Source organism: Patagioenas fasciata, chromosome 8 (genome assembly GCF_037038585.1).
Source record: "Patagioenas fasciata isolate bPatFas1 chromosome 8, bPatFas1.hap1, whole genome shotgun sequence".
Taxonomy (NCBI): Eukaryota; Metazoa; Chordata; class Aves; order Columbiformes; family Columbidae; genus Patagioenas; species Patagioenas fasciata.
The window spans coordinates 30,293,679-30,307,661 of record NC_092527.1 but is presented as its reverse complement, the minus strand read 5'-3'; the positions used below and the strand labels follow the sequence as shown (position 1 = coordinate 30,307,661).

The 13,983-nt window shown below is 48.6% G+C and overlaps 1 protein-coding gene across 1 annotated transcript in view; it reads left to right on the top strand.

The window, feature by feature from the left end:
* COL17A1 (collagen type XVII alpha 1 chain) overlaps nucleotides 1-10,631 on the top strand; it is a 42,659-nt gene extending 32,028 nt beyond the window's left edge. The window contains exons 41-57 of the mRNA XM_071812120.1: nucleotides 3-62; nucleotides 584-610; nucleotides 698-739; nucleotides 901-966; nucleotides 1,338-1,385; nucleotides 2,615-2,728; nucleotides 3,003-3,140; nucleotides 3,696-3,779; nucleotides 4,789-4,917; nucleotides 6,042-6,131; nucleotides 6,682-6,795; nucleotides 7,041-7,193; nucleotides 7,989-8,396; nucleotides 8,590-8,730; nucleotides 9,319-9,381; nucleotides 9,586-9,657; nucleotides 9,840-10,631. Of these exons, the coding sequence (XP_071668221.1) occupies nucleotides 3-62; nucleotides 584-610; nucleotides 698-739; nucleotides 901-966; nucleotides 1,338-1,385; nucleotides 2,615-2,728; nucleotides 3,003-3,140; nucleotides 3,696-3,779; nucleotides 4,789-4,917; nucleotides 6,042-6,131; nucleotides 6,682-6,795; nucleotides 7,041-7,193; nucleotides 7,989-8,396; nucleotides 8,590-8,730; nucleotides 9,319-9,381; nucleotides 9,586-9,657; nucleotides 9,840-9,886 (1,796 nt within the window). The 3' untranslated portion in view covers nucleotides 9,887-10,631. The remainder of the gene's footprint in view (nucleotides 1-2; nucleotides 63-583; nucleotides 611-697; nucleotides 740-900; nucleotides 967-1,337; nucleotides 1,386-2,614; nucleotides 2,729-3,002; nucleotides 3,141-3,695; nucleotides 3,780-4,788; nucleotides 4,918-6,041; nucleotides 6,132-6,681; nucleotides 6,796-7,040; nucleotides 7,194-7,988; nucleotides 8,397-8,589; nucleotides 8,731-9,318; nucleotides 9,382-9,585; nucleotides 9,658-9,839) is intronic.
* The last annotated feature ends 3,352 nt before the right edge of the window (nucleotides 10,632-13,983 follow it).

The window sequence follows — 13,983 nt, the reverse complement described above, 5'->3', positions numbered from 1 at the left end:
AGAAGCATTCTTCACAGGCCCACCAGGTCCACCAGGCCCACCAGGCCCGAAGGGAGACCAAGGTGGGTATATCCTGCTGCCTCACCACGATACTAGATGGATCTCAGAAGCTCAGACTGAAAAGAAAGAAGGAAGGGCTTGGAAGCAGACATTGTCCTGCCTTTCTGTGGGTGTAAGAAAGCTACCACAGTGGTCACTAAATAGGACTCGTGTCTGCTGCCATAGAACAAGTCAGTCTGTTGGAGGAATGTGTCAGCCTCCATTACTGGTATTGTGCCAGTTGCTGTATTCGGGCCCTGACTTTGCAAGCCCATTAGATTCAGGAACATTCAGAGCTTCAGATTTGCCCTGGTCAGGGCAACAATCTTTTTGCAAAATGCAATGTGGACTTCACTAAGTCAGTGCAAGGAGGTGGCCCTGTGAAGTGTAGCTCAGCTCTCAGCTCACAGATGAGACCTACTCCCTTTATTCATTTCTGCCCTGCAAAATAAAGGCCATGATGATATTCTGCAGTGTGGGTTGGGATGTTGCTGATCAGAACAAAGCAACTGCTAACACTGTTCCTCTGCTCCCCTGTTCACAGGTGAACGAGGTCCACGAGGATTCACAGGTAAGGAGGCTTCTGGGAGATAGCAGTGGGGCACAGTGTACCTTGCCCATGTATATGACTGCTCCTCCATTTCTGTGTCCCTTGCAGGAGAACCGGGTGAGCCTGGCCTTCCAGCGTTCTCCTCCCAGGGTCAGTCTGTGCCCCCTTTCCCCTTTTAATTCATTGTCCTTAGACTGAAACAAGGGGGCAAAATCCTGCTCTATTGATTCTAGCTTAGTTTTAGTGGAGCCAGGATTTTGTCCACACCCTTTGTTCCTTTGAATCTCTGAGTCTCCTTCTGCAATTGACAGGTGACAGAATCAGTATTCAGGGACCACCAGGAGTTCCAGGCCCGCCAGGCCCACCTGGACCCAAAGGTGAAGTTAAAAATCTTCTTTCTTTGCTGGTGGCCTCACACAGCCAAGAGCGGTTGAGACTAAAGGATGGAGTGATGTGGTCCTTTGGGAACTGTGGCTGTGCCCACCCCTACCTTTTCAGGCAGAGCAGGACCATGGCAATAGAACTGCTCTGAGCACAAGGCACGTGGACAGGTCACAGAGGGCTCAGGAAAGGTGCTGTGGATTCTCCTTTCTGTTTTTGCCCAACAAGCTGCTACTCAAGATAGTCATTACAAGGGCTGGGTAGTTGCTTCTCTGACAACCTGTAGCTCAACTGTTTTATACGACCAATTATGCAACATGCAATGGCAGCCATTACAATTGTCTGTCTCCCTCACTCTGTTTTCCAGGTGATGCAGGTGTCCCAGGTGCTCCTGGCATCCCCGGGGCATCTCGAGGTAAGACGCCACACTACCATTGCTGTGATATTATCAAGAAACGTTGGCATCCTGGTGGAGGCTTTGAAAAATCTCCTTTGGGTTTTACAAGTATGGGTACCAACCTAAAGCTGATGAGATTTGTGTTCAAAACCCTTTTTTTTTTTCACAGCCTGCCTTAAATCAGACAATTTAATAATGGCAAGGTTTTTGTTTTCAGTTTACTATGAATCCTTTGAGCCAGAGTTTGTCGGTATGGGACATGAAAGAAAAGAATTCCAGGCTGGCTAACAGTGTTCCACAAGGGATTAAGGAAGCTGCATTGAACCCTCTAGTGGAAACTCTTCTGATCAGAATAAAAGTGCCCTTTATTGAGTTTTACTTACCTTCAGGTGGATTCTTGTCAATTAAGCTGCTTTTATTCTGAGTAAGAGCATCTCTGTGTGCAGGACATTAACACAGTTTCATGAAAAGCGCGTATGGATTAAATTCAGTGTCCCTCCATATGAACAAGGCCTCTGCTGCTCCACACTGTTCTAGCAATACTACCTCAGGGTGCTGGGAAGACAGACACCTTATAGAGCACCAGGTGTCAGTTGACACCTTGGGGACAGAAATCATACAGGGCTCACCTCTGTGTTGCAGTGGAGGTCAGTGAGGAGGTTCCTGAGCTGGCTCTGCCCAGGCTGGCTGGGACTGGTAGCAGCAGGGCGGTGAGGTGAGCCCCATGAGCCTGAGTGCTTTATGGAGCTCCAGCTGTATTTCTGCACAGTGTTGCACTCTGGTACACAAACTGACCACATCTGTCTGTACGAAGCCAGGAAGGTCTCTGGACTCAGCCCTGCAGAGCTGCATAGGCTGAATTATAAGATGTCAAATTAATTGAAGACATTATACTGCCTAATAGCCCATGCTCAGACCATGTTTAGAAAGGGAGGTGGGGAGCTCCTTCATAATCCATTCCTAAAGCTTTTTCCAGACCTGTGGTAAGGGTTCAATGCAAGCACACTTTAGCATCATGGAACAGGCTGTCCAGAGAGGTTGTGGAGTCTCCTTCACTGGAGGCATTCAAAACACGCCTGGATGCATTCCTGTGCAATCTGCTCTAGGTGAACCTGCTTAAGCAGGTGGGTTGGACTAGATGATCTCCAGAGGTCCCTTCCAACCCCAACCATTCTGTGATTCTGTGATCACTTGGTCTAATGCAATCATGCCAAAAACATTCCTTCTCCTTACAATGTTTTATGCAGGTGGATCCAGACAAATTCAGGGACCACCAGGACCTCCTGGGCCACCCGGTCCTCCTGGCCCAGGTGGAAGTTCGTCTCAAGAGATTCAGCAGTATGTTGCTGACTACCTGAAGAGTGAGTATAATGAGAGTTTGCTGTGGGTCAGCAGGTGCATGCCTATCTCTCTTTTGCTCCCTGGGCCCATTGTCACTCTCCCTTTAGAAGCAGCACCCCTACTGCTCTGGCCTTATTTTTGCTGAATCCTGTGAAGTGCTGTTGCCTGCTGTGGCCTCTGCAGAACCGTCCTTCTGTTGGCCTGCTTTTGCCAGGGGAAGAGGGTCCAGTAGTTGTGCATATGGCCATTGTCTTCCTTCTAGTGATGCGGATGTATCTTTGGCTTCCTACCTAGGTGACAGTGTAAGGCATTATTTGACTGGTGCCCAAGGCCCACCAGGCCCTCCAGGCCTACCTGGAGTCATCACTACTGCAGATGGGACAAGCTTGGATTATGCGGAGCTGGCTACCCGTGTCATGAGCTATATGACAAGTAAGCACCATGTTGGTAAGCTCAGTACTGAGCCACACTCTTGGCTGAGCTTGCGTGACACCTAGGAGGTAAGAACTAGAGGAGAAACACCGGTTTTGAAATAGCAGCACCCCAATTCTTTTTCTGCAGTCTTGGCCCAGGACTCCACACAGCTGAGGTGGCCTCTGAGTGTTGTTTTAATGGTTAAATTAATTAATAATTGCTGCTGTTTAAAAAAGTCTTACATTAAACATTAGCTGTTAGACCCTGTGACACCTTGAAGACCCAAACAGAGGTGGCTCTATTTGGTATATGTGGTCTCACGTATTCTGGGGCTGCTTTGTATGCTTGAGGCCCTCCTAAAGTAACTGATATTCTCAGTGCTTTTGGAAGCAGCCTGGAATCTCAGTCAGAAGAGCACAGACCATACGGCTGTGGAGATGACCAAGACTGTGTGAGACATGGTTGGGGGTGTGAGAAGCCCATTCCACCAATTAAACTGGATTAATTCAGCTTTCCTCTGTCCCTGCCTGACCCCTCTTCGCCTGCTGTCTCATCCTGCCTTCATTCCCACAGGCTCTTCAGATCGCTATCAGTCATTTGCCAGTTCGGTATCAACTACATCCGTTTTGTACCAAGAACTTCTGGACATGCTGCAGAGTAAGTGACCCTCAAGGGAAACATGAGGGCTGGGGGTAAAGCATCCCAGCAGCCTGGAGAACTGCCCTTCTCTTCCAGTCTCCAACTGGGGTGACCAGCAGCTGCTTTGGAGGGCAAAGGCCTGCCATAGTTGCTGCTGAAAGACCTGCAATGTTTCATCCAAATCCTCTGGAGACAGATTTATGTGTCTTGTTCTGGACAGTCTGCATGCTTTCCAGGAGCTGTACTTTTTTACCTTTTGCTTTTCATACCCACTGTTGTAACTTTGCAGTTTCCTGCCCTTTCCCCTCCTTTTCCCTCCTTGGCTCTCTAAGTGGCATCTGCCTATGTCCCCCCTTTTCAGGAATTCCTCATAATTTCCCTAAACCTTGGCTTTCTGCTTTCCAGCTCCCCCACTCTTTTAGGGTCACCCACATTCCTTCTTGCCCACCCCAAAGCCTTTGTGTCTTTGTTATTAAGGTGAGGAGGATACCTAGCTCTCTGTTCTTTTGTACACACTGTTACTGTGGGCTGATATGTAAATCACCAGGATGTCATTTTGCTGTACCTGAAGGTATTGATGATACTGGCCAACATCGTATTCATTCTGTGTGATCCAGTGGGGAGTCAATCAGATTCCATGTCCCAAACAGAGAAATGGCTGTTGAAATGCCACAGAACTCAGCATGGTCTTTCCCAGCTGAGACACTTTTTGTTCCCTTTGCCCATCCTGTTGTCCTGGGTGTCCTCAAGAAACAGAGCACAAGTAGGTGCCTTTAGCAATTCAAATTATCATCCTCCTCAAGCCTGGGGTTGTAGGAGATTCCCAGCCCTGTCACAAATGCTTCTGACACCAAACACAGGGCAGCTCACACTCAGAAAAACAGTAGGGCGGGGAATGGATCTTTGCATCCATAGGTTGTAATGGTCTCCTAGTGGTGGGGCCTCAGCTCACAGGCTGGGAACTCCTCACACCTGGTATCTTTGCAGCAGCTGGACAGTCTTAAAAAGATCTATTTTTTATTTCCAGGAGAAGAAATTCGTCAGTATCTAATTGGACCTCGGGGCCCACCAGGACCTCCTGGACCAGGGGGAGATGGCATGTCTCTCTCGCTGGATTATGATGAGCTGACCAGACGGTTTATCAGCTATTTGTCAAGTAATGGTCTTTATTAGTGCGCATTTCCCTCTGTTCCTTTGGGAGCTGAGCAGAAAGTTCATGCTGTGGGTGAAAACTCTTCCAGTGTCAACTGTGTGAATCCCTATGTACAGAGACCTCCTCACAGGGATTGTGAGAGACTCAGAAGAGAACAAGGATACCCTGTAGCTAAGATACTGTGCACAGACTCTAGTAATGAGTTCCCGCTTTGCTAATGACTGAACTTAGGAACATTATTGCATCTTAGCCATCTTTAAAGTCCCACCAACAACTTCAAGTGCCTTTATAACCCTTTCCACACTGGCTGTGTGGCCAGGATCTATCTGTGGAAGAGTTGATCTTCATGTCAAGGCAGCCCAGGCAAGGAACTCTTAGAAGTTTAAAGTTATTGGAAACAAATTCCACCTCTCTGTTTCATTTTCCCATCTGTAAAGGGGTGATATGACATGTAAGAACTGTTGGACAGAGACAACTCTGGAGCGTCCCCAACAGCACTGCTATAGTGCCTAGTCCTGGTAGCTGCAACTATTTGCTTAAAAGCACAGCCTAGTATGTGCTAACTCTCTCTAAACTGTCCTCAGAGACTACATCTCACTAAAGGGCTTCTCCAAAGTTGGTGGGAATTTCCTCTTCAGTTCTGAAAGCAGGAAACTGCTGTTTAACAGCAGCACCCCAAACACATCAAGCAGGACAGCTGCATTTTATTAGCAAAGAGATTTCATTAGAGCAAATCACAAAGATGCTAAATTTTGTACCAGAGCTGCTTGCAGATAAGTGAACACAGGGAGAGCAGCACATGCATCAGTGGGTCACAGCCGAGCTGAATATCCTGGGGTGCCCCACCCTGTGTCAGAAGTTCCTGACATGTGCAGGGCTTTTGCCAAGAGTAGAGTCCTGATGTCTGTCTGCAGGTGTCCTTGTTTTGGGATTAACAAGGCAAGCTTTAACTCGAAGTCCAGAACAAAGCCTGAGCCGTGGTTCCCAGCACAGCCTGCTGATGGGATCATGCCACCCTGCAGGAGTTCATCCTGCATTGCCTTTGAACAAGCCCTGCAGCCTGTCTGCTCCCACTGTAACAGCCTGTTTTGATAATCTGCTGTTCTTGGATCTGTTTGATTTTGCAGGTTCTGGGATGAGCATTGGGCTCCCTGGACCACCTGGGCCTCCAGGGACACCTGGTCTATCTTACAGTGACCTGACAGCATACCTGCGAAGTAAGCTGACTTCTTTACTCTGCTGCCATAGGTCCTTACACACCCCCAGAGTCCTTTTTATAGGCCTATGCACAGAATTTCCCCTTTTACCCATCACCCCATGAGATGCTGATGGTCCCTCTGCCTTAGTGAGTGGTGCTTCAGGCCTCCTGGGCTCTGCCAGCACCTGCACAGGCCGTGAGGCACTGCACACAGGTCACCATGCCCCTGTGCAGAGCAGCAGCAGCCAGGTGCTGTCTTGGGGTTAGGGATGGAGGAGCCCTTTGTCTTCTCCAAATTTGGCACCATAAAGAAATTTCTTATGTCTCTTTTTAAAAGTATATTTAAAAAAAATAGGGACTTCTACCTCTTTGGGGTCTCCTGACTTCCCCATGTGATGTCTACACTCAGGGAAGTGAGGTGAATCAGGAAGGCTGCACCAGAATGTGCTGGGGAGAAAAAAGCACTTTATACTTGCCTGTAGCTGACATTAGCTCTGTCATCAGGGAACGTTCATCAAGGCTGTGATGGTTTGGGTGACTTGTTTTCTTCACTTCTGTCTTTCTTACAGACTCTGAATTCGGTGGTCTTGTCGGGCCCCCTGGACCTGCAGGGCCCCCAGGACCTCCAGGGATCCCTGGATCACCTGGCACCTCTCTGGAGGACATCTCTGCTTACCTACAAAGTAAAGCACTTGTGTTTCTCACAGCTGGCAGGGAGATTCTGTTTGTAGGTGCTGGGCAGACTGAGACTGAGATTTAGTTTGCCAGGGGCTGTGACTGCCTGCTGAGAACAAGGTCACTTAAAAATAGCATCAGTGTCAGCTGGAAAGGAATGGAAGTTGGGATTGGAGCCTTTAAACTTATCTCCAGACATGTGTGATTTCCTTGTTCTCTCACTGTCAGAAAATAATTCTTCCTCTCTCTCAAGGTGTGGGATATTCGTCCCTCTCTGGAGTCCAGGGTCCTCCTGGCCCTCCTGGCCCTCCAGGACCACCAGGCTTCTCTGGAACTGGCCTCCTGTCCTATGCTGACATCACCCACAGTGACGAGTTCAGGAGCGAGCTGATCCAGTACCTGAAAAGTAAGGGGTACCGCCCATCCTCCCTGCACACACCCCGCGCTGTGCTCTGCTGTGCGCAGGCTGCCGGCTCTGCCCCAGCTGGGCCAGTCCTGTGGGAACCCTCCCTGAACTGGGGTGCAGCAGCACCTTGGCTCTGCAGCCAGGGCTGTGCAGGACTGTACTGCACCCACAGGCTCGGCCCCTCTCAGTCTGACTGCGAGGCAGAAGTGCGTGTTGTGAGACAAAGGGACAGGTGCTGGGCAGTGACAGTTGGCCTGTGCTGAATAGTGAGGCCTTAGTAAGGTCACCTGCAAAATTTCGCTGTGAGAAGAGCATTTTCTTTGCCTACAGAGCAATGGATGATGTAGGGGTTGGAGGGCAGCATTGAGCCAGCTATGAAGCAACATTAGTCTGAATTCTCATGCTGGCAAGTTGTCCACGACACCCTGTACAAAAAATGGAGATCCCCTCACGTGTGGAAAACTGGTCACTAAACAGCCATTTGGGCAGATGTGCTGAAATAGGCCTGATGGGAGCGCACCCCTCTGTAAAATCATTGGGCATGTTTCCAAGATCAGGCACCCAAAACTGTAGGAGGGATGGCAAGGCGAAGGATGTCGTGCTCTCTGTAGAGATCAAGGTTAATGTAGGTGCAGGATGCCTGAGAAATGGCACTGAATGAGGGTGGCTGTGATGATGGGCAGGACAGAATATCACACTCCAGTCTTCATGCAGGTGGTAGCACAGGACCTCTGCCAAGCCTGGGGGGTCCAGGTACCCCAGTGTCCCTGAAGTCCCCCCTCTTGAATTTTGCAGGTGATGAAGTTCGAAGTTACATCTCAGGGCCACCTGGGCCTCCTGGGCCACGGGGACCACCAGGACCCAAAGGAGACAGTGGCTTAGTGGCTGGGTCTATGTCTTCATCATACCATGGGTTACGGACTTCCGAGCGGTTACATGGAGGATCCCTTGGTGCTGAGGGATCCCATGAGGGATCACTGGGCACTGGCAGCTCATACGGCAGCTCCATGAGCAGCATGTCATCTTACAGTGCCTCACGGAGCAGCGGTGGCTCTTATGATGCCTCCATGGGCAGTGATGGGTTGTTGACAGAGGAAGAATTACACAGGAGATCAGCAGGTTCAAGCAGATCCTACAGCGACTCCTTCACTGGATCCCTGGATTACACCGAGCTGGCACTCCGTGTGTCAGAGAACCTACAGAGTGAGTGGGACACCTGCTTGTCCTGATCCTCCTTGTCCCAGCCCACAATTCCTAACACCCCAGGGTGCCTGGTGTCACACCGTTCACTTCCCTCACCCTTCCTGCTGCCTGCAGCTCTGCCGTGCACCTTCCTGCCTCTGCAGCCAGCCAGTTTTCCCAGAGCTCCTTTCAAATGACGTCTTTAATTTCCCAGGCCAAGGTATTCTCCAGGACCTGATGTCTTACACTGCACAGGGACCCGTGGGTCCCCCAGGCCCTCCTGGTCCCCCCGGCATCAGCAGGGTTTTTGCAGCCTATGGCAATGTCACCGAGGACCTCATGGACTTCTTTAGAAGTGAGTGACACATTGACTTAGTGTTTGTGGCTCATGCACATGAGACTTCTCCAACCTTGCATACACCTGGTAATCTTTGCACCTTTGCATGCTGCAAAAATACAATCAAGACACAAAGCTGGAGGCAGAGTCTCTTTCCATCGCCTTTGTCCCTTGCTGAGGAGTCTCACCATTAGGAAGGACATCAGGTTTTCCCCCTACTTGTAGGAAACTCATCCCAAACCTCGAAGGCCACTGTGCTTGCAACCGTTGTGGCTCATTTTAGTGTGGCAGGGCTGGCACATAACACAGCTGCTTGTTCTGTTCTCAGATTCCCCTCCCTGAGCATGGGCCAGCTTCAGGCCTGGTGACAGCCAGGACACCCAGAGAGGGTGGCAGAGCAGTGCTGGTGAAACGGGATCACAGCCTCCCCTGGGACTTTGCTGAGACCAAACCTATTTTTTAAAAACCTGCCCTCAGTCAGTCTAATCCCATCTAACGTAGAGAAATGTCCTTCCAGTGTGACGCGCTGCTGCTCTCAGTGAGCACAGAGGCTTTTGCAAGTGGTTTGTTCCACTCATTCATCATCTCCTTCATGTCTCTCTCCAGAATATGGTACCATCCAGGGGCCACCTGGTGAAAAGGGGGAGAGGGGTTATCCTGGACCCAAAGGTAAGGCTTGCCATCCTTTCCTCTCAAGCCCTGTAGCGCCCAGGATGCAGCACTGTGTTCACAGATAGTCAGCACAGGGCTGCTTGCAGGGAAGGCAGCACCTTCAGGATCTTGGCCCAGGCACCAGCTTGGTCTTACCCTGGCGTGTCGCTGGTCGTGGGCCAGTCATTCTCAAGGGCAAACTTGGTGTTCTCATTCCTTCAGGTGACCCCGGACCGATGGGTCCACCAGGACGCCAGGGGCACAGGGGCCCACAAGGAGAGAAAGGAGAGAAAGGTGAGAACACCGGCTGTCCCCAGGAGCAGAGTTTGCCTGTTGGGGAGTGAAGGATTCCCGGGCCCAGCTCTGGGAACTGCTGGAATATCCACACAGTCCCCCTTTTATTTGTTTGATTTTGTTTGTTTGTTTCCCCACATGAACTTTTCAAATAATCCTCCTTTTAACTTTTTTGTCCCCAGGTGAAAAAGTGTATGTTGGCAGAAGAAAAAGAAGTGTTGGGGTTTAAGGAAAGAGCCAGCTCTGCTCTGCACTGGGCAGCATTGCCAGCAGCCCGTGGAGAATTAGCTGGGCTCTTCACTGCCTTAGTGCTGAAGTGTCCCTGCTGGTCAGCTACCACTTAGGCTTAATAGTGCATTGTCACTGCTGAGATTGGAATGGCTTTGTGTCCAACGTGGCCCTTGCATGGGTATTTGCTCCTATTGCTGATATTTGGCTTAGCTCCCCTGAATTCCCAGGTTCATATGTCTTTGAATTGACAAGGGCTTCCTGTCTCACCCAGTCCAGGTTTGTATTACTCCCAGCTCTATAAAAAAAAATTTTTAACAATTGGCCAACTATCCAGAAAAGAAAAATAAGGAAACCAGTCCTTTCCCACCCAAAAGACAAATGGCCTTGTCAGAAGCCCTGGGACTGAGCTTGCTCACTGCGCTGGGATTCTCTTTCTGCACGCTCGCTGTGCCGGCTGCAAGCAGGAGGCCCTGCGGAAGCACGTGCTGGTGCTTCTGAGTGGGCCTCTGGCTTGGGGGGCTCCCTGTGCAAGTGCAGTACATGCAGGTGCTTCGCAGGGAACCTGGGTCGCCTGTTGATAGCAGCACGGTGAGACGTGTCATGCGCAGGGACTGAACTGAAGCACTTTTAAGTGTAGTTTGTTGATCTTCTAAAATATTTTTGTATTTTTTTCTGGTTTTTAAACTTTGGGGAAAAAAATGTTTAATGTAAACAGCCCAATTAAAGTGTGTTTTTCACCCCAAGGTGCCTGATCAGTGTGACATTGGGCAGTCAGCACCAGCTTCACTGTGATCACGGGCAGACACAGCTGGTGGTTTTGGTGGCTGATGGTGGGTGGTGTGTTTCGCATCACTGGTACGTGACCCAAGCAGACACCAAGCTGCTCCTCACGCATCCGTGCCTTCCAGTCACATTGTCCCAGGGTGCCACAGTCACCATCTGCCAAACAGCAGCGCCTCGCTCCTTCACCCCTACCCAAGTGGGAAGGGTGGCACTATGAGCGACCATAGACTGGGGGGGTAGAAATGAGTTCATACAACCCCAAGCTGAATTCCCACTGCCAGGGTAATCACTGAAAACAACATCCTTTTTCTTTTGTGCTAAATCCACACTCCCACCCCGGGCTATTCCCGTCAGGGAGCCCCACATTGCACAATGTTAAAATACTTTTTACACTCAATTATTTTAACAATTATAAATTGTTGCATTCACTCATGGATCACTTATATTTCATGAGACTTTTCCATGAACCAAGCAGAGGCCATCTCAGCAAACTGTGATTTTATTTTATTTACAGCAGAATTATTACAATATTCTACAGAAAGCCATGAAATCAAATTACTTTTTAAAACAAGACAAAAAACACCCAAACCCTGTTGTATGGCTGCTACTGCAAGTTCATTTCCACGAGCTGTACGTACAGAGACCCTTAGCCAATTATTCATCCATCTCATGATTTTGGTTGCATTCTGTAAGGCAAAAATGACTTGGTTTGCAGTTAACACACAACATTCAGCAAACTGCTGGGACAACGCAAGGTCGGAGGTGCCTCAGAGGAGTGTGCTCACCACAGAAAACGGGTATGACAGTTCAACATTGCAGATTTCATTCGGTGTCCCTTTCTAGTTTCTGTTCTCTCCACCATTTTAGGATTGATAATCGGTAAGAAAGAGGCTTTACCACTTGGTAAGTGTGGAAGAGATTTGGGAAAATTAGAGCATCTTTGGGCTCAGTGACTCCCTTCTGCTTTTAGTACAGTGGAAGCACATGAGTCCTTCCTAATTCATGAGCTGGTTTTGAGCATGTTCCTAAGAGATGTCTTCTCCGGCACCACAGACTGCTCCCATGGCAGAAGCACAGAAGTAGCTACAGAAACAAAGAATGAGGATCAGGGCAAGAGAAAGGGGAAGGAGAACTAAAAGCTCTGCAAGCAATGCAGAGAAACACCGTAAAGTCTTTTGTCTTCTCCTTCCCTTAATCTGTCTTCATCTTTTGTAAGACTGAGAAATGATGGGGCACCCTGGCCTTGGTTCATTCTCTCTGATCTGGTTTCGTACCTGCTGTGAAGATGGCAGAAGTCAGGGAGTGGGAAATGTGCGTGGACACATCAACGCAAGGAAGCCTCCGAGATCCAGAAGTACAGATTTTGGAGTAAAGCAACCGTATTGTAAATGCTAACAAAGCAGCAGAAAGTTATCTACACAGTAACCATCCTCAATACTCCTCCCTGCCCTTTCCTCCAGTGACCATATAGTCACTGTCCTCAAAAACTCACCCCGCTTCCTCACAGAGATTAACCAAAAAGCAGCATTTCAGCAGAAGCAACTCGCACTGAGCTGTTCCCTGGCTTTCTGCAAGGATGAGTGTTTCCAAGGTGTGAAAATCAGGCCACCTAGAAGTGGATTCAAGTGCGTGAATTCAAAAAAGCCTATTTCAAATCCTTCATATACTAAAGTATCCTTGAAATACTTGCAAGACAGAAACTGTTTCAGGTGGAGAATCAACTTAAACCTCCTATGTGATATTACCATCGTAAAAGACATTGTGGTGTGTTGATGAAAGTAATCACATTACTGCTTTGCTTGGCTCTGTCTTAGTTGAGATGCTAAGTTTCCTACTTATTAAGAAAAAAAAATCAGTAGCATGGAATTAAAGTCCTCTGAGACAGAACAACAATTTTTTTAAACTATATGATTGATTACATATTGAATACCCATGAATGTAATTTTAAAAGGACATTAGCTTGAAACATCTGGAAAAGAAAAAAGGATGCAGCTTGGAATGAATATCAGTATTTTGAAAGTGATGGGAAATATGACATTGAGTGAACACCACTGGTCAGGACAGCGCGGTGCTGCCGCCTCTGAACTTGAATTTGGATGTCAATTTAATTGAAGGTTTTCCTTTAGAAAGCGTTAATAAATCAGGACCTATCTAATCAATCATAAGAATAATAACCTCAATATTGTATCTCTTCATGCCGTACACGCTTCTCATGTATGCAGCAGAGAGAGCGGAGTGCTTGGGAAAATAAATTTGTTCTATGGGTATCAGAGCGGAACAAATGCGGGAGCATTTCCCCTTGACCAAAGCAAACACCAAAGTTCCCCTGGGACTTCAGGAGGCGACACAGCCCCTTTCTTTCCCCCCTCCTCAGGCACACAATTTGTTCGAGATGCAGAATCTCATCAGAAAACGGGCAGCAGAACCACCTGAGCTCAGTTGGCCAAAGGTGTCCCTGGGTTGCTGGCAGCCTGACACGGGCAGAGGGTACAAGATCCTGCAAACAGCCGAGCTCCAGGACCTGCGAGGACGTGGGCAGAGCCCCTGGCTCCTCCACCAAACAAGGCCCAATCCCAAGAAAGGTGACTCGGCAGGTGCTGAAATCTGCTTTCAGAGCTCAGGAAGACCAGGCTGTGAGGACTGAACCTGTCAGAGGCCGTGGGCCTGCAGGCAGGGTTTTTTGTGAGAATCAGTTGTAAATACAAGAGAACAACCGATATATTACACTGCAATTCATGCATTTTATTGCCTTTGCTCATTTTCCCATGGACAGTATTTATGGCGTAGTAGAACACAAAGGTGAGCAAATTCTGATTTGTGGTCGTCTTGTGAGGAAAAATGATATGTGCCGAACACAGTACAAAGTACATTGTTTTGGCCAAGGAAAATATACCTAACTGCCTTGGAGATGGAGCTCCTAACATTTATTAAAGGATGTGATATGTGACAGTAGAGAGATTGGATTTAGTATCTCAGGAGGTCTCTTGCAGACCTGTGTGAGACTAAGTTAATTTGAACTGCATTTTCTGACATTGATATAATGTTGTATACTTCTTTCATGTTCTCCAATACTTACAACTGATTTTATTAACCTAAATGTCTAAGTACCCATGCTAGATCCCGTTATCCCCCAGAAAAACATATTTTCACGCTTGATACCAATTCTCAGCACAGGTCACAAAGCTGCAACTGCTTACCAGCGCTTACCGAGACCTGAGCAGGCACCTGCTGAAGCTCCGACCGCTGCACTCGATCCCTCCCTGCACCACGGAACGCAGCTACTTGTACAGTTTACAATGAGATCAGACTGGG